Source organism: Lissotriton vulgaris, chromosome 4_1, assembly GCF_964263255.1.
Source record: "Lissotriton vulgaris chromosome 4_1, aLisVul1.2, whole genome shotgun sequence".
Lineage (NCBI taxonomy): Eukaryota > Metazoa > Chordata > Amphibia > Caudata > Salamandridae > Lissotriton > Lissotriton vulgaris.
This window is the reverse complement of record NC_141691.1, coordinates 2,046,068,886-2,046,095,728: the sequence shown is the minus strand read 5'-3', so window position 1 is coordinate 2,046,095,728 and position 26,843 is coordinate 2,046,068,886. Positions and strand designations below refer to the sequence as shown.

The window sequence follows — 26,843 nt, the reverse complement described above, 5'->3', positions numbered from 1 at the left end:
CTAACAATAGAATTTTTTTTATATAATACATTTAAAATGTATATAAATCATCACCACCCTTATCCCCTATCAAAACAACATTACATTCATAAATCTCCTAAAAAAATATTACATATTTAAAATTAAACATTGTTATATTCTATTTTTTGTTAAATTCATTTCTAATATTTTATAATTATATTCATCCACCCTGCTTTATCCCCTATAAACACTACATACCTATCAGACAAAAATCAAATATCTAATTTTATTAAAATATTAAAATCCGATTTCCATTGAATAAATTTATTTAAATTTAAAAGCTGAAGTAAAACTTTTTAAAACATTCACCACCCAATTTTTAGCTTTTTCTAAATACAATTTCAAATTTTTATATTTTAAACATAACCCTAATTATGTTACATTTTTGTTAAAAACGCCCAACCCTTATCCCCCATAAACGCAACATCCCACTCCTAAAAATTTAAATTAATTTCAAATTTCATATTTCAATTTCCTATTTCTAAATTTTAATTTCTAATTCCTATTTCTATTTAACTATTTTACAAAATTTTAATTTCTCTATAAGTATTTTTAAAACACTCCCCACCCTTATCCCCTATAAACCCAACATCCGGCTCCTAAAAATTTTAATTAATTTCAAAATACAAATTTCAATTTCCTATTTCAAAATTGTAATTTCTAATTCCTACTTCTATTTAATTATTTTACAAAATATTAAATGTTCTATATATATTTTTAAAACACTCACCACCCTTATCCCCTATAAACCCAACATCCCGCTCCTAAAATTTTTAATTATTTTCAAATTTCAAAATCCTATTTCTATTTAATTATTTTAATAATTATGAAATTCTCTCTATATATTTTTAAAACACTCCCCACCCTTATCCCCTATAAACCCAACATCCCGCTCCTAAATATATATAATACATTATAAAACTCTTTAATATTATTATTAACTATGATTGCTAAAATATTAAACATTTCTAATTTTAAAAAAATTTAACAAATACATTTTTACATGTCGATATTTTGACATTTCGATATTATATATATATCGATATTTCCAATCTCGATATTACTTAACTCGATATTATCTACAATACATATAAATCAATATTTTTTACAACAATATTTACTACATCGACATTTCTTACCTTCGATTTTTAATACTCTATATTACTGCTAGTCGACATAAGGAACTCGATATTTTGACTGTGTACCAGTGTCAACTAGGATAAAGTCAATAATAGAAGTACATCCTATTCTATTAAATGTATGATTAGTGGAGGTACCTGTTCCAGCTTGTCCACTCACATACATACGGATAGGTTCAAATGATGAGCAAGAACACTATTTCTTCTCATGAAGTAATCCATGCTGAATCTGTTCTCTCACTTGCTCATATATTTCTTTCTGCTCAAGATTTACTTGTTCTTCCAACTTTCCTAAGTTGGTTATATCTTCTTGAGTTTGATACATTAGAACAAACAACCCCGGAGTCATAACAGCAGATCTCACTCTCTCCCATAAAGAGCTGAAACAGAACAGTCTTGGGGGAGCGCTGCACATGGCATGGGAAGTACAAAGTCTCACCACCGTCGAGGCTCCGGAAACCTTGAAATCTCTTGGACCCGAATACAGAGGCCCGGGGCCCAACAGAGCCCCCGCAGGAGGGCAGGCAGACTCACATCAATGGAGCGTCCCTTGGCCGTTGTCAGCGTCTCCCTCTTCTCGAGCTCGGCACCCAGGACGATGTGGATGTTGCACCCTTTGAAGGGTCACCAGACGCCTCAGAAGAAGGACCCCCCTCCTCCAACAGGAGGCCCAAGAGAGTTAGACCATCCTTCAGGTCGGTGATATGTCGCCTCTTGTTGCGGTATTCAAAACTTAGACCGAAAGTGTATGTCCATCGGTATTTGATACTGCCCTCCTGTAGCTTAGTAGTGATAGGTCGCAGTGTCTGTCTGCGCACCAGCGTGGAGGGGGCAGCGTCTTGGAAGATGGCGCAAGAGAAGCTCTGGAAGGAGATAGAATCCTTCGTTCTGGCCACTTGCAGGACCGCCTCTTTGGTTTTATAGGAGTGGAACTTTGGCAGCACATCACGAGACCTCCTCCGATCGTCCTTCTGCGGAGGGCCCACTCTGTGGACTCTGTCCAGTTTTATCTTAAGTGCTTGGGGGCTCAGAATTTCTGCAAAGAGCCCCTCTATGAAGGCTTCTAAGTCCGGCCCTTCTGCGCCTTCTTCAAGGTCTTTGATCCGAATGTTCTCCCTCCGTGCGCAGTTTTCAAGGTCTTTGGCATTCAGTTGCTTCTGTTGTAATTGTTCCTTAAGGGATTGGATGTCTTCCCGGCACTCCCTGATCGATTGTTTGTGTTCTTGGTGCTGCGTCTCCAAGTCCAGAACTCTGGTGCCCACCGAATCAACGTCTTGTTGAAGCGAGGCCAGACGTTCCGATAAGTCCGTTCGTAGTTGATCTATAGAGGACTTTATGTCCTGACCAAGCTCAGTGCGGAGCTCGGATTTAAAAACATGGACAGGAGATCCGCTTTCATGAGGGCCATGTTCGCCTTGTCGGTGCCTCCCCTACGTGCTGGCTGATTGTCAGCGCCAGCGAAAAAATTGAACCCTTGCCTGTCCCCTTGTTCGTGCCTTTCTTCGGCGGCATAAGGAGGGGGCCCCGCATGGCCCAGCTGCCCCAGGTCACACAGATTCACCCCTTCAGAACTCAGCGTAGGCTCAAGAGGAGACCGTTCGACAGCACCCAGTGCACCTTGTAGAAATCAGCGGTGGTTACATCTCCATCCACCCGAGTAACTCACCGATCGGGTGGGCGTCTGCCTAAAGACTATGCGCTCTACATATGATCGCTGGCATCGTTAGGAGGGCAGAGAGCCCTGCGGCCCATAGTAGAAGGGCTCTTCAACGCAGAAGCAAGAGGTCAGCAGCTTAATCCCCTGGGCCCCGTCCGCTGCCGCGTCCGTCGTGCATGGTAATAGCTGACATTGGAGGGACCCCCTCGCTCCCAGCACTGCTCACCGCAATATGCCTCTGCCCCACTACAGCAGCTCCAAAGCAACCACATCAGGGAGGAAAAATCGTAGTGGAAGCCTTCAGAGGCCCTCAATGTCTCAGGAGGCCTCCCCGGTCGCCATCTTAAGGTCAGGCAGCAAGGGAGCTCGTCGCTGTAGGGTCTCAGCCAGTGATCTAAATCGCCGCAGCCACGCCGGGGCCCACCGTCATTGCCTCCGCTGCTTCTGGGTCCTCTGCAGTCTTCTGCCGCCGACTCTGACACCGCGTACCAGCGCGGTTCCGTCGCCTCTTAAGGTCGATTGCCGCCCACCATTTTGATTTTGGGACCTCTCGCCGTCTCCCAGGGAGGACCACCGAGACCTCGGAAAGCCGCCAAGTCGCCTGTCGGCGGTGCCTCAGGTCATCCGCTGCCCTGGGGTATGTCGCGGGGATGATTCCGCTCGAGGACGCCGCCAGAAACACTCGCCAGGTAGCGCGCGGATCGGGAGCCGATGCAGCTCACGTCTGCTCAGCCATCTTGCTGATGCTCTTGGTAAGTTAGTGGAATTTCAATATCCTCGAAAGGAATGTATTCCACTGGTGGATCTTCTACTTTGTAGTAGTGAAACTCATTTGTTGCTGGATTAGCTGTAGGAAAAGTAATACATGAAAAGAATACCTCTGTCTGCCGATATTCATGTGCCTCTATACCAAATATTACCTTACCACCTCTCGATGATACGCCATTTGTCCTAAGCTTTGTAGCGATGGTTTTCCTTACGTTTACCGGGATGATTACAGCATCCAGGTCATTTTGTTGAAGACCTTTGTTTCCTATGGCTGGTTGGGCTGCTGCTGCATCTCTAATCCTTTCTCTCTCGTCTTCACTATCCGTCATTTTGTTTACTGAAAGTTTGCAGAGCAAGTTTCAAGGAAACAAAGATAAGGTGCACAATATTTTTGGATCACTGTATCCTTCAACGTTGAACAAATCAAAAAAAAGTAATACATAGGATTTTCGTCCTACTCAGTTTATGGCAGATATTTTTATCCTTTTACCCACTCCAGACATCTATTGGAGTATTTTACGAGAAAAAGGGGTCTGTGTGAAAAGCACAACTGAGTTACTCTAGTATCTAGCGTTAAATGAGTGCCTTACCAAACATTGGGCGCCATGTAGTGTAGTTCCTATATTCCCAATAGGCTCTGCGCATTGGAATAGCCTATACTATAGAATTGACGTAGGACCTAAGTCGGCTAGGTCTCTATCGCATATACTAAACTTAATTATGTGTGTGCCAGCTAACTCAGAGGTCACTAGAAACTTTCTCGAATTCACAAGAAGGGATTAGTTTCTGACAACCGCATAAACATGACAACTTTGTTTCCCAAGAATAAGAAATATATCTCTAGAGTCGCGGAAAACAATAGATGGCTATTTCACTTAGTCAATCGTGCATGCTTCGTTTCACCAGAGATGCAGAGAAATATAGAGATAGGCGTTTTCAATAAAAAGGGTATTTATTGAACAGTCTTCTTTCTCATGCAGAAGAAATTAACTGCTATAATCGCAATACTTAGCATAAAGTAAAGTGCGTACAGTAAAAAGAGTATTAGAAAATATGACTCTAAAAGCTTGATATGGTTTCTAAGCCATAAGATAAATACATAAAACGTACTCCACTGGTGCTTCTAAAATACGCCTACCCCGGTGTATCTAACCTAAGTCTAGTACGAGGGAAGAAGTAAGTGTGGTGTAGCAAAGATTTAGTATTTTCTGCCAGGAATCTATCCAAGATTTCTCTCAGGGTTCTAATCAGCTCCGTACCTTGGTTTTAGAATGAAGAGGTCTGGTATCTCTCTCCCTGGACTCGATTTCTCAACAACCCGCAAGGGAAGCTTGGAAACACTAAAGCTGGATTTCTCGGCCAGAGAAAAGACAGCGCCTTTCTCAGTGCATCTGCTGGAGGGTCGGCTTCCTTCAGCACTTGCTGTAGCGAGCTGCGTCAGGCAAGTAGATAGTCGAACTGCTCCAAACCACTGTGTGTTTTCTAGGGCAAGTGTGGGCATATTTATACCTTGAAGGTGCAAGTTTGACGTAAGGTTGGACATATTAACGTCACTAAAGACTTGCAGTTCTTTGAAAACTCCATGAGTTCTTGGAGAAATAAATATTCAAGCAAGGGGATTTCCCTGACTGCTGAAGGCTAGTTTTTCCAAGAAATCGTTGTGGATTTTCGGAACTAGTGGAAGTAGCCATGCCGTGTTTGGACTGCTTGGGCCAAAAATGATAAATAACAGTCTCACATCCCCTATGAAGATGATTTGCTACTACTAAGTAACACACGGGTAGGGTTACAAAAACTGATCACTCAGCTTGAGGAGTTTTGGACTACAATCAACTGAAGATGAACCTCAGAAAGACAAAAGTAATCTCTCTAAGCTGACGAATTGCTGAACATCCTATGTGGCACAAAGGGAAGCTATTGGAGGGAAAGCGAATGCGCTAAACTTTGCCTTATTTACTCTATCGAAAAGCCTCAGGGGTCTTAATCTTGGGGCTCTCATTATGTGATAAAGTCAAAATTGATTCCGACCTTATCGTATGGAGGCATGATGATGCTCGCTGAAGATGCAAACCTTTTGGAGAAGTTTATAATATGGACCTATAAACAAGTCTCTCAGTTGCCAAGGTCGGCCTCGCCTGCGCAAGACAGACTTGAATTTCCTCTGGTTAAGCAATCTTTAGTCAAACAAGGGGCTTTCTTAAGAAGCTGTCACAAAATGAGGGTTGCTTCTAATGACTCAATTACGTATTATGTCTGGACTGAAATTACCCTACAAAGATGGAAAGGATGCTGACATAAGTATTTGCAGGACGGCATTGAGAACCTTGGCCTTAGCGAACTATGGTAACTGGATACAAGTGAATAAGCATTTGAGAAAGCAGCGAACAAATGTATCCGTCCGAAAAAAGTCGGTTGGAGGATAAAATGACACTAGCCACACGGGTGGCTGGTTTTAAGCTCCTGAGATGCCCAACAGGAAAAGCCCTACTTCAAAGCAGCATATTCTGTGACCACTTAGAGGAAATGTATGGTAGTGATATTTGGGTTGCTCCCTTCCCTGGACTTTATTCCTAGGTTGCAAGAGGGTCACTCAAAGGATAAGAGGTGTTGTTTATGTCACCTGACAAAGGAGACTTTCTTGCATATCCTTTTCTTTCTGCCCTAGCCTACTGGGGCATCGGAGGGCCAGGCTATGTAAATCATTTTTAGCCTTAGGAATAAGAACCTGCATGTCAGCGACTCTGGAGTCTTTTAAACCCTGAAACATCAAGTTGAACATTTGGCTGCTGCAGTTTCTTGACATTTTTAAAGACTTGACCAGGGTAAAGGTCCTTTCCAAAGAGGGACCGGTATGCCTTAATTCAGGAAGTGTGCAAACAGCTTGGTTCAGTGGGGCACAGTCATCTCCTGAATGATGGGCTGCTAGGGGGTGCGTGAGTCTGGTAAGCAAGATGTATTCTGCCCTCATCCTGTCTGAGGGATTCCCAGGGGCATTCATATACCCTTTTATGTTGGTTGCACTTTATATCTAGTCACCTGTCACTTTATACTTTAATTATCACGCAGCCATGTGATGAGGGAAGAGAGGTCTCAAGGCCTTTGCACATTAACTGCTGCTATTACTGGTCAGATGTGCCCAATGCTGTGTTCTTTTTTTATGTTTATGCCTTTTTAAATCAGTAATTTATTTTGGTCGACCACTGTTAAGGCCCCATGGACAAATACAAGAAGATCAGGGCCAGGAGGAGAATTGGCTGCACTTAGCTTTTTGCCATTCTCTAAACACTTTATAGTATGATATCTATGTGGCTATTTTCCAGGTTTCTAAATCTGCTGTTTTTCTGAGCGGGGGTGGGTGGTATGTATCAAAACCTAAGTGCTGTGTTTATGTCACCATAGAAAAACCTGAACTTGGTGAGGTCTAAGTACTGTGTTTGTCATTTGCTGCTGTGGTCAATCTGGTTTATTATCTGATTTTAAGTTTGCGTTTGTATCATGTTTCTATACTTTTATAGATATGGTTATGATAATTTGGTTGAATGTATGTTTTTATGCTTATGTTTTTTTTTAACTAATAAACTAGTTTCAGAGAAAATGATGAATAGGCCTGGGAACCTTTTTAAAAACTGATCTACAGGGGGTGTGGCCAAGATGGCAACGGACTGAGACGTGCTTTCAGGTCTCTCCGGTGCCACGCCGACTAAAGCTTTGTTCTAGCTTCCTTCCAGGACTTTGAAGCCCCGTGTACCACCTTGCCTGGGCCCCGGAGTCTGCCTGGGGTGCCCTGGGGTCCCGTCCAGCCCGTGGGAACGCTGCGAGAGGAGCTTGCCGCTGCGGCCTACCTGGTAGCGTTCGTGGACCCGGACTAGGCTGCGGCGCGGCCTGCTGCAGGGAGCCCCGGAGGGTGACTGCCTGAAGGAACGTGAGCGGAGGGACCAGGGACTGGCTCCGGAGGTGATCTGCCGTGGTCCTGCTTGCTGGTGGTGTGGGCGCCTGAGAGTTGCGGCTGCAGCGGCCCGGTGATTGGGTAGGTGAGGGAAGTGACGAATGCCCGGACTTTGACTCCGTGATGCGGCCGCGCCAACTACCCGAGGCTGGGGCTCTTTGACCCGAGTGGGCCTTGTCCTGCAATTGTGCCTGTGCCCCCAGGTGCTGCCGTGGGGTTCTGTGCCAGGACTTCCGGCATTGGTTGAGCCTTGGAGCCCCTGCTGTGCTGCTGGTGTCCGCGCGGCGCCAGCCCCAGAGCTGTGACGCGGGACCTACTGCGGGCTCGTGACTCGGAGGAGGGCGCACCGGCCTGGTGTGGCTGGCAACGCACTGTGGGCGATGTGGGCAGGAGCCTGCAATAGCGCGGTCTGCGGCCTGGATCGGCCTGGTGTGGGTGCCCGGGTTTTCGGAAGAGAGCCCGCAGTGGGGACACCTGGTCATATCGAGAGGGCCCAGGCCCAGTGAGGAGAGGTTGCCCGGAATCCCCTGAGCGCTGCGTCTGCTGCGTTCGCTCCCGCCTGGATGTCCTGCTAAGCCTAGCGCTCCAGGGGGTGCCTTGGTGATTGCGCTGGGACGGACCCGGGGGGCCCGCCTGAATGCCAGCGGGATAAATCCTCCTGCACTGCTCTCCGGACAGCTATGAACAAATTCTTTGCCCTCAACGACACAGGCGACACATCGGTTTTCACCACGTGGGACGCCTTCAAGGCTTGCATCCACGGGCATTGTCTGGCACTGAACTCAGCACTTAATAGGCTGAGAGGGAAGGAGCGTGAGAAATTGGAGGAAGAGCTTTCTAGTCTAGAGCAGGCCCACAAACAGACCCCTTCTAGACAGATTTGGCGGCAGCTAACTGCGGTTAGGGGCAAGCTCAGGTCTCACTATACCAACAGGGCGGAATTCACGCTGCTGAAGCTCCGGGGAATTTCTTATTCCCAGGGGAATAAGGTGGGGAAGCACCTGGCCCGGCAGCTCCGAGACAAGAGAGAACGGGAGTATATTGGCGGTATACAGGACGGGGTGGGAACCCTCATACATCAAGATGAGGACAAGGCTGCCCTTCTTGGTGACTTCTATAAGTCGCTGTACGCGGGGGACTCCCTTGATGTTTAGGCCCAGAGGGATTATATACGGGCGCTACCGCTGCCCTAGGTGTCGGCGGAATGGAACAAGGCCCTCTCTGCTCCCTTCACCAGGGAGGACGTACTGGCCGCCATCAAGGCCCTGAAACCCCATAAGGCCCCTGGGGCGGACGGGTTCACAGCTGTATTTTATAAAACCTTTGCCGCTGAGCTGTGTGATTATTTAGTGCGCTTATTTAATGGAATGGCGGAGGAGGGGGTGACGTCGGGCACTATGGCTGAGGCGCTGATATCGATTATTCCCAAACCCGGGAAGGACCCCTCTAAGTGCACCTCGTACAGACCGATTGCACTTCTCAACATAGACTCCAAACTGTACTCGTCGATCATCACGAACAGGCTCAACGGCTTAATGCCGGCTCTTATTCACCCCGACCAATCTGGCTTCATTAAGAGGCGACAGACCCCCGACAACACCAGGAGAGTGGTGCATTTGATTGAGAAGGCCAATAAGTTTAGGATACCTGCTGTCCTGGTGGGTCTTGACGCCGAGAAGGCGTTCAACAGGGTTGACTGGTGCTTCCTGGTCCAGACATTGACTGCTTTTGGCTTTTCCCCCAAATTTTTGCAGATGCTTAGGGCTAACTACAGCACCCCCGATCCCGCGTGGCCGTCAACGGCCATCTGTCCACCTTCCTTGAGCATTCTCGGGGCATGCGGCAAGGTTGCACCCTCTCCCCCATCCTGTTTGCTCTCAGCATAGAGCCCCTAGCTATCGCGGTGCGGGAGAACCCAGAGATCCGGGGGCTTCCCTTCACTGGGGAGTCGCACAAGATTACCTTGTTTGCAGATGACATTCTGCTCTTTCTTTCGGACCCTTCCCATTCCCTCCCTCACTTACGGGAGGAGTTAGAGTGATATGAGGAGGTGGCGGGCTTTAAGGACAACTACGAGAAATCCTATGTCCTCAACCTCACTCTCCCTCCTGCGGACGTCCTGCGCCTTGTACCACTCACGCTTCTGCCCTGGACCTCCTCCTCCATCCAATATCTGGGGGTTCATTTGACCCCTATGATCTGGAAGCTTTACTCTGCTAACTTCCCCCCCTGATCGCGAAGGTCCAGAAGGACCTAGGCCGGTGGAAGCCAATGTCCATTTCCTGGTTGGGGAGGATTCACGCATTTAAAATGTCTCTCCTTCCCAAACTTTTGTACCTCTTCCAGGCTCTCCCTATTGCTCTTGAGGGGGACTTTTTACGCCGCATAAAAACACTGATGCTGCGTTTCATCTAGCAAGGGGGTAGAGCTCACTTTTCCTTTGCCACCCTGCGCCGACCACGGGGGGAGTGGGGGGTGGGGCTCCCCGATATGCACTTGTACTATAAGGCAGCGCAACTTCGAGTGCTGGTGGAATGGATCCAGCCTACGTCGGAAAAACATTGGCTGCACATGGACAGAAGTATAGCGGGGAGAACGATCTGGGACTTGGTGTGGAAACCTAAATGCGATTGCCCAAAGAATGCTTATATTAGTACTCCCACTAGCACTACCTTGAAAGTCTGGGACTCTGTCTCTGGGGATGAGCGATGGACGACATTTCCTTCTCCTTTTATGCCCATACACTTTAACCCTGCCTTTCCGCCGGCACTGGCTGAGGGAGCCTTTGATGCATGAAAGAAGGGGGGATGCCTGGCGCTTACGCACCTGTTCCACGGCTATGCCCCGCTCACTTTTGAGAATTGCATGCGGGACTATGGGGTCCAGAGGTCTGAGAAATACCGCTATAACCAGCTACTCTACTGGGCATTGTCCCCTCAAGTGAGAGATGCTGCTACCAGGCCGCTCTCGACCTTCGAGGCCTTCCTATCCGGGACCTCTGCCATGAAGGGGACCATCTCCTTTATCTACAGACTCCTCCTGTCCACTGCTATATCCCCTAGACCTTGTTATATGTGTATGTGGGAGGGGATACGTGGCCGAGACATCACTGAGGTGGAGTGGTCCCACTTGTGGTCAGATATAGCGAAGCACAACCACTCGTTGGACCCGAGGGAGGCGCATCTTAAAACAATGATGGACTGGTACCTTTACCCGGCCAAGCTGAAGCAGATTTTCCCTGGTTCTTCTGATAGGTGCTGGAGGGGGTGTGGACTGCTGGGGGATTTTTGGCATATTTGGTGGGACTGCCCCATTATCCGTCCCTACTGGGAGGAGATCTTGTCCCACATTAAGGAGGTGCTGGGCTATACCATCTCGGACTCGATGGCCCATGTGTTGCTGGGCCTCCGTGACCCGAACCTTGAACATCAGACCAGGGCTGATAAGAAGATCCTGTGGCTCTGTGTAGGTGCGGCCAAGCTCACACTGGGTGCAGCATGGAAGAAGAGGGAGGCCCCAGCAATTTCCCTTTGGCACGGAAGGCTGTGGAGTTTATTGAGTGTGGAGAGAATGGCGGACATCTTTTTAGATGACTTCAAAAACTTCGAATTCCACTGGGGTCCCCTGGTTCGATTCCTCTCCAAAGGGCTTCCATCCGCTGTTTGTCCCTCCAGTGTCCGAGCCCTTCATCTGTTTTAGGTGTGATTGTTGGTTGCCTCCTTTGGGCAATGCTACCACCACCGGGGAGGGTGGAGGGTTCGGGGGGGGGAACGTTTCCTTTTTCTCTTGTTCCCTGCATGTACAGTCCCGGCACACTTGTGGGACTAGCTGCTGCCACCGTGGGTTGCGCTTTGGCCTTGTCCCGGGTATTGGGTGTTTAATAGCGGTGCCTGCTTTAGCTTGGGAGTGCTGGCTCTCTTTAACTACTTTCCTGGATGGTTGCATTAGCTTAGCTTCCTTTCTCCCCCACAACTGGCGACCTGACGAGAACCTGGCGCCACGGTAGCACCTCTGGGGAATGGGCCCTCTACGGCTCTTGATTTTGATTCTGCCCCCTGAGTGGGAAGTTGTGCGGGTTTGTCGCATATTTTTCTTTTACAAAATGCCAGCCATGTGAATTAAGCTATGCTGAGCACAAGAGATGGTCATTATAATTGTAAAATATACACCTTTTATTATGTCTGTTTGATTACTACAAGTAGAGCAAAACAAAAAGATCAATTGATTGTGTTGCAGGTGAAGGGCCTTTAATTTTCATCTATAAATACGATGGAGATAGTAAGATCACGAGCCGGCTACAGGTCGTCCAAAATGCGGCAGCCAGGGTACTTCTCCATCTACCTGGGCGGTCTCATGTTTCTGAACATTTACGTAATTTGCATTGGCTCAAGATGGGCAACAGAGCAAAATTCAAAGCATTATGTTATATGTTCAAAATAAACACAGGGGAAGCCCCAGCTTACCTTTGTAATTTGGTTCAGAAATACAACCCTTCCCGAAATCGTCGATCAACAAAGATTTGTTGTCCCGAGGTTTAAACGGGCACGAATGGGTGGGCGCTCCTTTGCCTATCTGGCGTCAGTTCTATGGAACTCGATTCTGCTAAAACTGAGCCTGGAACCAAACTACATAAGATACTGGAAGGGTATCAAGGCATTGCTTTTCAACCAAGAATAATAAGCTCACTCCTCCTGGTAGTGTATGGATCCAAAGCGCCGGGAAACCCTCAGGGTAGCTATTGCGCCATACAAGTGTAATAAATAAAGAAAGAAAGAAAGAAAATAATATGTGTTCACATTACGCCTAGAAGCGCTATTGATAATATGGAGGAGTATCTTCTTCAATGCACAGGATAGTCCTTCTTTTTTGTCTTTAGCACCGTAGACCTAAAGAAGGGCTATAGTTGTTATGCAATTATAGAAAATAGTCCTTCTATAATGACTCAAGCACTATACTCATAACAAAATGACTATTGCCTGCTTAGCAGAAGATGAGTTTTCTTTTCTATCACAATGTACAAATAATGGAAATACATTGAATTTCCCTGACTTCTACAGACTAGTATTAAGTATACAGACTAACACTAATAAATGCATATCATGTGAAATAGTATCTGCCCAGAGAAGGGTATACTGTGAGCTGCGCCCACAGAGAAAGGTGTACACACTGTAATGGTGCCAGAAGCCTGCTCTCTACAATAGAGCCAGAGTAGAAAAACATATATTCTGCGATTGTGCCAGATAAGAGACATGTACGCTTAAGTTGAGGATGAGCAGTGTAGTATGGACTTAGAAACAATGATGTGATGCAATACTGTTTATTTAATGAAGCCGCGTGGGGTTCATACCAGAAAGAGGCCCCTTCTCTGGGAGGGCAGCAAGACTTCATGCAGTCGCTGAGCCCGAATCTTCTTCAATAAACACTGCTCCATTTGCGGATTCTTGGTCCTTCCACCAATTCGAACAACCCCAGACCTTTGGAACTGCAGAATTCCTGAGAAGAGAATTGAACATATTTATCAAACATTGTTAGTCGTTAAAAATCCAGCAGGACAACAGGAAAACCAGGAACTGACCCAGGCCTTCAAATACCAACATTCCTGATCCCAACATTTCAGTTTTATCCCACGTCATGACTCAGCACATCTACCCCTTTTACACAAAAAAAACTAAAACCCAAAGAAAATAAAAACACAATAACAGAAAAAAAAATGATTGTGAAGAGCACTAAAACAAGTACTTATAAAAATAACTCTAATAATGATAAAGGAAACTACTCACCAGAGGAGGTAACATATCAAGACACATAATCTTGTAACCACTTACGTTGTACCCTCTAACAGCTTGATCTCAGAGACGAGAGCACAGATCGTGGACCATGAAGACCAATGTTTACCTTATCTAGTCCCATCGGTTCAGCATCCTTACACACAAAATATAATCTCTTTTGTATGGCCAACCTCTCCTTATTCCAGCACTTGCCATCCTCCAACCTAACCACATTTCTTTTCACCCACACAACCTTCTTAGGTTCCGAGATTTTCTAATGCCCTTTGGCAATGATCCCCCGCAACCTGACTCGCACACCTTGGAAACATACTTACTCTGTAACCACATCGGACCACTACTCATCCCACCATGCAAAATTGCACATCCATGGACGTGCCAGTCTATTAGCCGCTAGCCTCCCTTCCAACACAGCAAAAGAGGCAAACCAGTAGAGATACATGGTGTGGTGCGCAAGGCCCATATAAGATCATCCTCCAATTCTTTATGCCAATCCAAACCACTGGCCAAAGACAATTGTATGTTGTCTTTAATTTCACGATTATACCTCTCCACTAGGCCATTGCTTCTAGGATGGTACATCTAGGTTGTGACATGTTTCAGGCCACACTTTTTCATGACCTTACCAAACTCTTCAGACATAAACTGAACACTGTTGTCTGTGACAATTTCTATGAGGGCACCCTCAAGCATGAACAACTCATGTAAGAATTTGATTACTTCCATAGTGTTGGCACTGTGCACACATTTCACCTCAGGCCATCATGAACAATATTCTACTAGAACAATACTATACTTCTGACCTTCCCTTAGCACATTCATAGGACCAATAATGTCCATTCCTAGTTTTACCCATGGGTTCACTGGAACTGCCTCCACAGGACTAGGAACCGTTACCTGAGACTTATCACTGAGGGCACAAGCCAGACATTCCCTCACCCAGTGCTCCACATCCTTATCTAAACCAGGCCACCAAAACATATCTCTGATTCTCCTCTTCATGGCCCTCATCCCTACATGACCTTCATAGGCCAATTCTCAAAATGTTCCACAGATCCCTTGAGGAACAACTAACACACACGCTCTTCTTACTATGCCATCAGACAAGCTCAATTCCTCAAATACTTCTGTGTACACTTTACACGCATCCTTCACATTCCATTTGGGCCACCCTACTGCCAAATATGAGATTAACCCATACAACATGACATCTTGTCTAACAGCTCATTCCATTGCTCTTCTCCAATTCAACCCTTCTCATCAGCTGTAGTACAAGCTACTATGCTCCATTCATAATCTTTGTTAACCTCTGCCTCCATTCCCATTCTTGAAGGCAACCTAGATAAGCAATCAGCAAAAATATTTTTCACCCCAGGAACATACACTAGATTGAATTGAAAAACCTGCATGTGATAGTACCATTTAGCAATTCTCGGCATAGCCTTGCCAGCCTCTTTTGTGATGAACAAATTGAGTACCGGTTTATGATGCATACGCATAGCAAACTCTACACCCCACAAATATTGCCTGAAGTGGTCTACTCCCCACCAGCACGCCAATGATTCCCGTTTGATAACCAAATAAGTGCTTTCAACCCCATGCAGTGCTCGTGAATGCAAAAGCTACAATTTCATACTTGCCAAACCTTGTCTGCATGAGCACAGCACCCAACCCGTGTTGACTAGCATCCGTTACAACAATACAAGGATCACGAGTGTCGAGTGCTTTGAGTGGATTAGCACCAGCAACTGCACTCTTCATTTCATCAAACTCTTTGTTCACCTCACTTGACCATTTAAGCATGACTTTATTTTTGAGAAGCATCCTTATTCCCTTGGTTCTTTCAGCACATAAAGGTACAAAAAGAGCATAAAATTCCAACCTGCCAAAGAGAGACCTCAATTGCTATTTGCTTTGGGGTGCTGGAAACTCCTCAATGGCCTTAAACAAAGACTCCTTAGGCTCGACCCCCTCAGCTGATAATTTGTGCCCTAAATAATCCACACTGGACATTCCAAACTTACACTTAGAAGACTTAAGAGTAGCTCCCTTATCTTTGAGAATTGTCAATACCTGTGCCAATATTCCATTGTGTTCTCTTTCATCGCACCATAAACTAAAATGTAATCTTGAAAACACCTCACATTGTCCACACCCTTAAGGTTAGCCTCAATAATTCAATGAAATACAGACAAGGCTGAGGACAATCCGAAAGGCATGTGCCTAAATCTGTAAGCCCCACAAGGTGTAATAAACAACGTCAAATGACGTGAATCCCTGTGCAGTGAAATTTGGTGGTATGCGGAAGACACATATAGGGTAGAAAACCCTTTTAATTCCTCTTACCATCATAGGAAATTCAGTAATGTTTGGCAAGGGATACCTATCAACCCATATCCTCTCGTTCAAATGTCTCAAATCAATACACATCCTTATCGACCCATTGGGCTTCCTAGCTAAAGCTCCTGGCGAAAGCCACTCTGAGCACTCCAATTGAATTGTGAACTGCTGGAACCGCCGCAGCCTGACTGATAAACCTGCCAAACACTGGGTTGGACCATGACAACAGGAAGAGCGGTGATTACGATAATTGGCGCTCTCAGGCACAGAAGACACCTAGCGTCAAGAAAGCTGTTGCCGAAAAGGCTGCAAAATGAGCGCCGAGGCTCTGTTTTTAAATGCACACCGAGACAGTGTGATCAACGAGTTATGGACCCAGTCCCCATTACTAAATGGAAGTTCACTAGGAATAACGTTTAATTGGAATAAACATACTACTATAGAACGTTATGACAAGGGATACCTACTCCAAGATTGCGGCTATGTAAATCAGGCGGGACTGGCATGCATCCACAGTCCTTCCTTGCTGTAACATTGTGCAGGAGGAGCCTATGTGGCTTTTTAAACATCAGATACCAGAAACTTCCTTGATCACAAAACTGCATTTGAGAAAGTCATGTAAAATTAAACACGTCATGCTGGGTGAATTAAAGAAAAGATTGCAGAACTCGTGAGTGCTCCTGTGTGTTCCTAGAGGAGGGACCTTTTGTTGATACACTTTTTACATGCATGCCACTTGCACGAAGGAGGCCCCCGTCATGCAAAGAGTTCAGCAATTTAGTGACAATTGTTGGGACATTAAATTGTGAACAGCTGGAACCGCCGCAGCCAGTCTGATAAACCTGCCAAACACTGGATTGGATCATGACAACATGAAGAGCGGTGAATACGATGATCGGCGCTCTCAGGCACAGAAGACACCTAACGGCAAGAAAGCGGCTGACGAAAGGGCTGCAAAATGAGCGTTGAGGCTCTGTTTTTAAATGCACAGCGATACAGTATGATCAACGAGTTATGGACTCAGTCCCCATTACTAAATGGAAGTTCACTAGGAATTACGTATAATTGGAATAAACATACTACAATAGAACGTTATGACAAGGGATACCTACTCCAAAATGGCGTCTGTGTAAATCAGGAGGGACTGGCTTGCACCCACAGTCCTTCCTTGCTGAAACGTTGTGCAGGAGGAGCCTGTGTGGCTTTTTAAAAATCGGACTACCAGAAACTATCTTGATCACAAAACAGCATTTGAGAAAGTCATGTAGGACAAAACGCATCATGCTGTGTGAATTAAAGAAAAGATTGCAGAACCAGTGAGTGCTCCTGTGTGTTCCTAGAGGAGGGACATTTTGTTGGTACATTTTTAACGTGCATGCCACTTGCACAAAGGAGACACCCGTCATGCATAGAGTTCAACAGTTTAATGGCAATGGGAATACATTCTCAATTTTTGATTATCTATTAGAGAATCGCGAATTGAGAATGTATTTTCAAGGGTGTCAAAAGGACACCCTTTGCACACCTGAAATGTGCAATGGGGCCCTAGATTGCCAAGACAGACCTAAAAAAACTTAAGACAAAATCCTAACTTACATCTGTCTTAAGTCTGTCTTAAGTCTGTCTTAAGTTTGTCTTAAGTCTGTCGTAAGTCTGTCTTAAGTCAAACTTAAGACAAAATCCTGACTTTACTACTACTAAATGCCTTCTGTGAATATCAAACGTAGTAATTTTAGGATTTTGTCTTAAGTTAGTTCTGTGAATCGGGCCCAAACTCCATCTTTAACTCACGGAGCGGCTATCCAATTTTTATTTCCCCCTGTATTTCCGACCCCTTGTACTACTCTTTGGATTCTGCTTTCACTATTCTGTGGATGCTGTTCTTCATTTAAAGTGTTTACTTTTTTTAACTTTATTTTACCTCAAACTCGGAGTAGTTTCGACAGCACCTAAACTCACTGATTTTCCCCGAGCTGCCCCCTTCGTAAGCACGCACCGTGTGATACGTATCACATGGCAATACACCTCCATTATTGACGCATCGTCTCACGCCGCACACTAGCAACTGTTCGGAGGGACATTACATCTACTAGTATACCATACAGTTTCATAAAACCCTTCGTATGCTAAGATTGTTAATCATTTCGAAGAAACCATGGCCTACATATATGTGTAACTATATAGATATTAGGCACATTAAGAACTGCTGCATATTTTTCATGGCCGAAGCAAAAAAATATCCCGCTGTCAGCATGTGTAGGGGAACAGAAGGCACACCATGCCTGCATCAAAGAACCAGAAGGCGAAAGAAACACCCACTCTTTTTGCTGTAGAATTTTTTTTTCAACAGGGGCTTTTAACTATTTTTGATAAAGTTTTGTATTCTAAATTTCGGCCTCCATAGTGAATTGGTAGTAGGGTGTGGGTTTGGTGTTTTACACACAACTCATTAATTCTTTGCAAAATGTACTTGTGTTTCTCCTAGCTTTCGATTGTTTTTCTTTCTGCCTGCTTTTTCTTTATTTCTAAGAGTGTTTTTGTTATTCGCTTTCCACTGGACTTTCTGTAATTATCTCTGTCTGGTTTCACTCCATTTCCCTTTTATGCTAGTATCTGCCTTCTGCCATCCACTAGCTGCAAACGTTTTTCAACCTATGTATTTTTCTATTTGTCCTCCCCTCTATCTAGAAGCCTTTCTTCTGCTTTTTAAGTCTTTCAACTGAACTATCTTTCCTCTTTTAATCATTCGCTGCACATTAGTAGCGCTCGTCTTTTCGACATTTTCTATCTGCTTTTCTTGTTTTCTCTCTGTCTGCCCGACTCTCCTATGTTCAAGCTGTGCATGGCTGCCCGAATGTGTGGTTGCCATTTTCTGTCTGAGCTCCCATCCGCTTGTCGTTCCATTTGTCTTTTGACAAATTTCTTTTTTACCCTTTTCCGTCTGTATTCGTTTGCCCGTTCTCTGTCCTACTGCTTAATGGTTGTTTTACTTTTCAGTCTGTCTTTCATAATTTTTTTATTTGTCTGTCTGCCTGGTTAAACCTATTTTTGGGCTTTTTTTTAACTGCCTGTTTATTTTATATTATTGTATCTGTCGCTTATCCTGCCTTTTTTCATTTTCCCCTCTAGGTTTACTTGTGTGTATTCCTTCTTGAACTGTCTGCCTCCCTTGTTGTCATTCTCTGTTTCCTTTTACTTTTCCATAGCTAGCTTCTCTCTGCTTTTTATCTGCCTTCCTGTGCCTCTTTGCTGCATGGCACCTGTCCGTCTGAATATTCGTTAATCCTTTTGCCTTTTTTTCGATCTGCCTGCCTTCGCTTTGTAGTGTAGTTCCTATATTCCCAATAGGCTCTGCGCATTGGAATAATATACTCAGCAGTGTAGACGTAGGACTGAGGTCGACTAGGTCTCTACTGACAATATTAGACTTAAGGTTTACCAGCTAGCTCAGAGGTCACTAGAAACTTTCTCGAATAAACGAGGAGGGGTTTAACCTCCCTGGATAGACAAGAAGGGATTAGCTTCTGACAACCATAAAACATGACAACTTTGCTCCCTCAGAATAAGAGTGTATCTCTAGAGTCGTGTGAAAACAATAGACAGCTATTTTACTCAGTCAGTTGTGAATACTTAGTTTCACCAGAGTGCAGAGAAAAGAGAGACTGGCATTTTCAAGAAAACGGTGTAATTTATTGAACAGTCTTTTTTCTCATGCAAGAGAAATGAATTGCCATGATTGCAATACTTAATATAAATTAAAGTGCGTACAGTAAAAGGAGTATTATGAAATAATACTGTGAAAGCATTGATATGGTTTCTTAGCCATAAGATACTTTAAAATGGATAAAATATATACATGCATATATACATTGACTAACGTACTCAACTGGTGCTTCTAAATACGCCTACCCCGGTGTACCTGACCTAAGCCTAATACGTGGGAAGGAGTAAGTAAGTAGCAGTTTAAGTTAAGTTGGTTTTGCCAAGAATCTGACTCAAGAATTCTCTTTAGGGGTTTAGTCAGCTCCGTACCAGGGTAATAGAATGCAGGAGGTCTGGTATCTCTCTTTCAGGACTCGATATTCCAGTAACCCGCAAGGGTAGGCTGGAAACGCCGGAGCTGGATTTTCTCGGCTGGAGAAAAAGACAGCGTCTTTCTCAGCGCGTCAAAAAGGAGGGGCAGCGTCCGTGGGCTCTCGCATCAGCTGGGCTCTCGGGCAAGTAGATAGCTGCTCTGCTCCAAAAACACCACTGTGTGTTTGCTTAAGGCAACGTTGGTATATTTATACCTGAAAGGTGCCGGGTTTGATGTAAGGTTGGACATAAGACATCAATAAAGATGTCACTAAGAACTGGCCGTTCTTTTAGTGCTTCACAGGAGTTCTAGGACGAAATCAAAACAAAAGCAAACAGGGATTTCCCTGGTTGCTGGAGGTTTGGTTTGTTTAGAGAACTCGTTGTGCTTTCTAGGTGTCCGGGGAAGTAGCCTTGCTTAATGTGACTGCATGGGCTACAACTAAATATGGATATGATACCTATGTCATTCTAGGGATATTATTGATTATAACCGTACAAGGGCATAAAACAGAAATATCGATTTAGGTTCCTAGATAAAAACACAATACCCACTCCATGATCTAATGTCCATCATTACTAAAACTAAGCAATAGTAAACATTTAAAGGTGCATGTGTATTCCAACCCACCGCAAAATACATTTTTGCATGCGAAATGGTGTATGCGAAATATACGAAAATGATTATTGGTACTGTACGCTTTTCAAGCAGTGTAATCATTCAGTTAAACATGCTTATATATATTAGCTGAACGATTTACGAAAATTACACATGAAATGGCTCTTAATACAGAAAAGAAGGTCAAGACCATTCCATCACATATGAATATAGTTGCTGTAAATGTGCTAGAGGCTGAGGTAATATATTGTCTCTAGAGTTCCTAAAAATAGAAGCTCTGTTCTTTAAGAATAGTTCTACTTTAAGCAGAGTACATGTGCCAGAAAAAGGTCAATATTTTGGAAGTTGAGAAAAAATAATTTCGCTTTCAGGGGAGAAAATAGTTCCAAATGTTTTCAGTAGCTTTTGTTTATCAAAGCTGAAGGCCGAATTCAGAGTTCAGGGGAACGCTGTGTGCTCGTTGCTTAAAAAGTTATTCTTTCTGTTCAGGGGAGAACATTATTCCAGACAGACTCGCAAAAAATTGGTCTACGACATCAGGTAAAAGTTCAACCAAGTTTGAAAATGTCGCAACAGTGCAGTCGTGAGAATGATTGCTATCATCGATGTCAGGATCAGCAATGCTCACAGAAGGTCGTACATGGGTGATGCTGCTCTCATCTCGTACTTCACTGCCACCTAATCGTAGTGGTGAAGTCTCAACGAATGCCGTCATCAGAATGGGTAGCCGCTGGGGACAACACGATGCATGAGCCGTTATAGGACTTAGCAAAGTATCTGTATCCAATGGTACTGCTGATGGTAGTCTAAGACAGACGTCCAACACGCATTCTTCTCCGCATAGCATACATCGAAGCACAGGTAGGATGCAATTTTGCCAGGTTGGTCTGAATGAAAGAAACCAGGTCATATTCAGATCTCTTAGCCGGGCTAATCCAAGGACTTTAGTTATGCGGTCCCGATAGCGTATAGCTAGGATTGTTTCTTCCATCGTTGCTGGAGTCTTGTCTGCGACTTGGCTTGCCATATCGGAGCAGAAGGACCAAAAATAGAATACCTGCTACGAGTCCCAAAAGTAGTGGTAGGCCGCCAAAGACAGAATGGACAAAATTGGGAAAGATGCCCAGAACTGCTTCAAAGGGTGTTAACAGTCCCGAAAAAATTGTCTTAAATATATGTGGGATACCACTGGTATCAGACATATTTAGGATTTGGCTTAGCATTTCTACGAAATGCACTGGGCAATTTTTTGATAAAAGGGTATTATCTCTGCCGTTGTCCTTGCAACCAGAAGATCATACGTTTCTTTTGATGACGTTAAAGGCACTGTTGTATGCAAAAGAACAGACTTCATTCTGCTTAAAGTATCAATTCGAATAGAAGAGATATTCAAAGAAGGCCAAATTGTCGTCTCCGTATCTGGAGTGCTGTTTGGATACAATACTTGCATACAGCAAGTGACCATGGAACTAACGCTTACGAGATAGGCTTTCCCTGGCACCATGCCACAACAGTTGTGGTCCACTATTAGAATATATAGCTCCCGTTAGAAAGCTGTCTAAAGAATGGCTCTATTTGTGTTGCAGGTGTGCCGTGCTGGTGACATGAAAGGTTATTTGAAGTCCCCTCACAGGCCCCATGCAAATTAATACCTTGGCACAGAAGTATACCGCTTAGTGATTGTTTACAATTGTTACCACTGAGAAATACATTCTGTTTCCTTTCACTATAACATGTGTGTGTGTAAGGCAATTTCCATGATGACTTAATGTACCCTTTACCCAACCTTTCATACTGGCCCGCTGGTATATACTCTTGGCAGTATTTAAATTAGAAAGTTGTTATCGGAATTGTAATTATTCCGTGTATTATCCATTCAATGACAGGTCTTTCTGACATTGTCAATGGTAATCTCTCAAGTTTTTCAATGCTCAGAATCGTATAGTCTTCTCCTTTTTGTGCCAAACTGATTTGTTTATCAGTAAGGTTAAAGATAGAAAATATTGACGTAGTGTTGATTAAACGCCATGGCACGTAGCCTGAACGTAGATTTTGCAACGTCCAGCCGAGCTGTACCATAGAACGCAATTGGGACTGACCGTGTTGTAACATTAGTAAGTCCTGATCTATTATATCGATAGCAGATGATACAATACTGTCCAGTGAATATATTCTGGAGGACAGAGTCATTAACCCATTGTCCACAACAGAAAGGGATTTTTCCAAATTAATACGATCAAGTTCTCGTATTTTTTCTGCTGTCTCAATTTGAGTTACTTTCCAATCTTCGTTGTATGCAGCGTATATATCGGCCGCTATGAAACGTTTTTGACGCTGTTTGCGTGGTTCCAATATGAAATCACGCAAGTCAGCACCGTCTTTAAGTAAAGTCAAGTGTTGCTTAATTTCAGCCAGTGTGGATTCCTGTAGCCACTCAAGGCATAGTTTCCCTACACTGTATGTTGTTACTATCCCCGGATGTTGTCTCTGGGAGTATCTAGGGTCTGGTCTGGTCATTTTGAACCCCTGTATTTTGTTCAGGAATCTATCTTGACAGTTATTTTTGTCTGTTGGCCAGATCAGCCATTTTTTCCAATCAGGATGTGTTCTATTTTGGTGTAAAATATGGGATACGTCTATCTCAACATCTGTAGTGGTATTACTATCAGGTATTGGCTTTGGAATAGACGGTTTGTTTAAGTCTTTAATCTTAGCTAGGCCAAGACAAGTAGTCTGTTGAATGGTGTCATTCAAGAATATAATTTGTTCTGGGATCATACAGGCTCTAAATAATGCTTCTAAACCCTGGACCTGCCAATTTTTTGTACCCCAGATGGTTTTCGTTTCAATATTGTTTTTCCAAAAATCAAAACCAAATGTAGTCATTTTTAAAAAAAATGTTTCCGAATAGATTAATTTAGTGTTTGTCAGCATTGTTTTTATCCCTGTCTTATTTAACAGTTTGAAGTAAAACGTTTCTGCATCACTCGTGTTAAACCCTGAGAAGTATGGGAATTTCTCATAAAATGTTTTTGAGCTGCTTTTAGGTGGAGTTGCACAATGTTCCCATTGATTATAATTAAAAACATTTCTAGGTTGAGCAGATTTATGCAAATAATGGTGTGCAAAGTGATTGTAGCAGTACATTTGTTCATAATTCGACGAACCCTGTAAGTAATCATGTTCTGTAAATTTTGCTGACATTACTAAATCTGACATCATATTATTTATGCTTTTAAAGTCCCAATCATCAGAGAATGTACTTGGTTTTACAAAGTCACTTAATGAAACCTTGAACTGATGTGGATATTTCAAGAGTTCAATCGGGCCATAGATTTCGTAATCCGTTTTGTCCCAAGCTACACCACCGGGTATTGGAATGGCTGTGACATTCACTGATGATAGTTCTCTTTTCTCGATGTGAGATGACTTGTGTGGCTTTTAGGACCAAGTTGATGTTCTGGCTTGCTGTGTCCATTGTACTGTAATAAATTTTCCTAAAATTAGAACTAAGATTAGACAAAGGAGGAGTATAAGTACGCCCAACACAATCCAAAATTCAATCAATGGTGCATTCAAATATGATTCTTTGAGTTGATGAAAGAGTTCAGTTACTTTCTCTTTGAAAGTTTTTGTTGGCGTGTCTTCAGGTTCGCTTGGATCTTCAGAGAAGTTGTCGAAATTGATGAAGTAGCAAGATGCAGTTCTGTCAATTGTTGGACTTGCTTCCGAATTTTCCCTTGCTTTTGGATTTTTTGTTTCATCAGCATAGACTGAGACTACATCGTTGTAGACAGGTGTTTCTTGACGAACTGTTGCAATTTGGGTTTCAAGAGGCACAAGTTCCATGGCATTGTTGCATAGTCCTTTTATATTCACTGCAGGTTTATCAAATGTGATTAGTCTCTCAGTTTGAACCTCTTGTATTGTAGCAAATTTTGGTACTCTGCTATTTCTTGGGAGTCCACTGGGCCTACTACTTATTATTGGCCACATGATTGTGGTTTTACCAGGTCGATTGATACCTCTCGGTTCTCCTTTTTACCAGCAAGGGGTGGTAGAACAACTGATCTTGTTCCGCTGACAGCTAAGACAGGTACTGCTTTTCTGTAAGAAGGCCCAAATTCCTTCTTCACCAGATCCCCAATCTTTGGAATCCAGACAGGCCTTGCTGGGACAGGTGGTTTATCTTCAGTGGCTTCTGGCTGTTGCTTTAACTTTGTGTTGCTCAGGGCTTTTCTTGTTTCATTTAAGTCCTGTAAAACTGCCAAACGGTCTTTGATATCAAAGCATTTTTCTTTTACCACTGAAGTTTGACTATCTAAGTCCTGAATATGCATTCTAGTACCGAACAATAGTTCGTACGGGCTGAAACCTTTTAGAGAATTTCTTGGCAGGTTATTAAGACTACGTTGGACACTTGTTAAATGTTGGACCCACCCATCACCCGAACCTAATACCCTAGCCGTTATAGATTGCTTTATGTCACGGTTTTTTCTTTCCACAATCCCATTTCCCTCAGGATGGAAGGGACAGATGTACTGCAATGCAATGCCCATGCTGGTCATGGCCTCCTTATAAGCCCGAGAGCTAAAAGCAGGACCCTGATCAGAATGTAGCATGTTAATTGCGTATGTGCCGATAAAGACTCGCAAATCTTTTATAACAGTTCTGGCGTCAGCCGAGCGCTGGTGTCTGCATTTTTAAGTGAATCTAGTCTTTTAAAGAAATTAATGGGACGCAGAGTTTTATGTATAGATAGCCTTATGCTAACTACAAGAAGGGGAATGGCAATACTCCGGTCGGTTCGCTACTGCGATCTCTGTTGCAGTTTGGACAACTTTTTGCAAATTTGTAATGTTGCAGGCTCATCCCCGGCCACCAGTATTCTGATTGTAATTCTTCCAGAGATTTCTTGACCCAATCCCATGTGTGCGTTCGCTATTAAGAAGATTCTCCTGTTCGTGTTTGGAATTACTCTATCCCCCACTCCAGGGATTCGAGCAAAAGGAACGGAGTTTGCATCAATTATGTATGTATAATTGAGTGGATAGTTAACGGGTAGTGCTGCACAGTCGCCTTTTGAAGACGTTTTTACCGCCAGCATGGTTTCCCCGTCTATGTACTTTTCTGAACGCTTTTTTCTGGCTACGGAAGCCGGTTTAGTTGCTTCCGCTTTGGCTGTATTAGCCAATGAATTCCCTGCAGCGTGAACGCCATCACGCTGATGACTCTGTGTATGTATCACGTGAGTCTTTTGTAGTTCTTTCTGTAAAAGAACTATTTGTTCTCAAAGCGTTTTATGCTTGATTGTGGCACCTGTGTTATCTTTGTAACCGTTTTGAACCCAGGTCTGCAAGTCATTATTGTAAGATTTGATGCAGAAATGCGAATCACACACTATTAGTGTCGGGAATTCACGATCGGCATTTTCAAGCGCCATCTTTAAAGATCTGATTTCAGCTCGCTGAGCCGAACAGTTTCTCAGTGATTCAGTTTTTGTTATTTTTGGTCTGAATTTACCACAGAGCCAGCGACCTTTAACAATCGCGCATGCTGCATTATAGGATTTATTATCCACATCGTAGTGTTGTGCAAATCTATCCATGTAGATTACACAAGAGTACTGTTGGAGAGGCAGAATTTCGATTGGCAGGGGATATTCTTCTTCATATTTTAGATCTTTCAGTTTTTTCATGTTCGGGTCAAAATAGTATTTCACGTCTTCTGTAGCAAGAGAATTTTCCCACTGTATCCATTTTGGATCTAATGCCACTGTTTTTAGATTAACTGGGCTTAATAACGCCTCAAGGGCTGATTCTGCTGTATAAACAGTTATTCTTTTGCTTTGGGCTTGGGCTCTTTCTCTTGCTACAGCAGTTTGAACCGCATTTACAATATTTTCTGTAAGACTGAATGTTTTTTCAGCTTGTGCGTACAAATGTGATTTGTAAGCTATTGGTACAGTTTCTCCCTCATTAGAGGACAGGTACGTGAATCCGCATCTTCCTGGGATGACTCGGATTACAAGGTTGCATGTGTTGTCACGAGTTTGTAATTTTGTTTTCGCTAACATGTCTGTTTGCAATGATCTCCAAATTTCTGTGTGTTTCTGAGTCCAATGGATTGGTTTAAAATCAGGTTTTATTAATTCATAGAGAGGTTTAACCCTCTCTGCATAATTTAGAATGTAAGTTCTTCAGAAATTCAGGAAACCAAGTATTGATTGTAAGTTCTTCAGTGTTTTTGGTGCTTGGAGTACAGCACACTTCTCTAAGAAGTTGTCTGCTAGGCTTTTGCCTTCACTTGATAATTCATATCCTAAAAACAGGACAGTTAGATGGGCAATACGTGACTTTTTAAAGTTGAATTTGTAACCCTCTGCTGCGAACCCAAGTATTATGGTGTTCATTCTTTTCAAGTGAGTATCCAGGTCATCATCTGTGAGATAGATGTCATCGACATAAGATAATGCCTCATCATCATATATTTG

General features: G+C 43.7%; 1 protein-coding gene across 1 annotated transcript in view; it reads right to left on the bottom strand.

Annotated features, from left to right (window-relative positions):
* The window catches only part of LOC147724935 (uncharacterized), a 1,961,814-nt gene that overhangs the window by 1,432,604 nt on the left and 502,367 nt on the right, over positions 1-26,843 (bottom strand). The window contains exon 8 of the mRNA XM_086918138.1: positions 12,879-13,024. Within this exon, the coding sequence (XP_086774264.1) occupies positions 12,879-13,024 (146 nt within the window). The remainder of the gene's footprint in view (positions 1-12,878; positions 13,025-26,843) is intronic.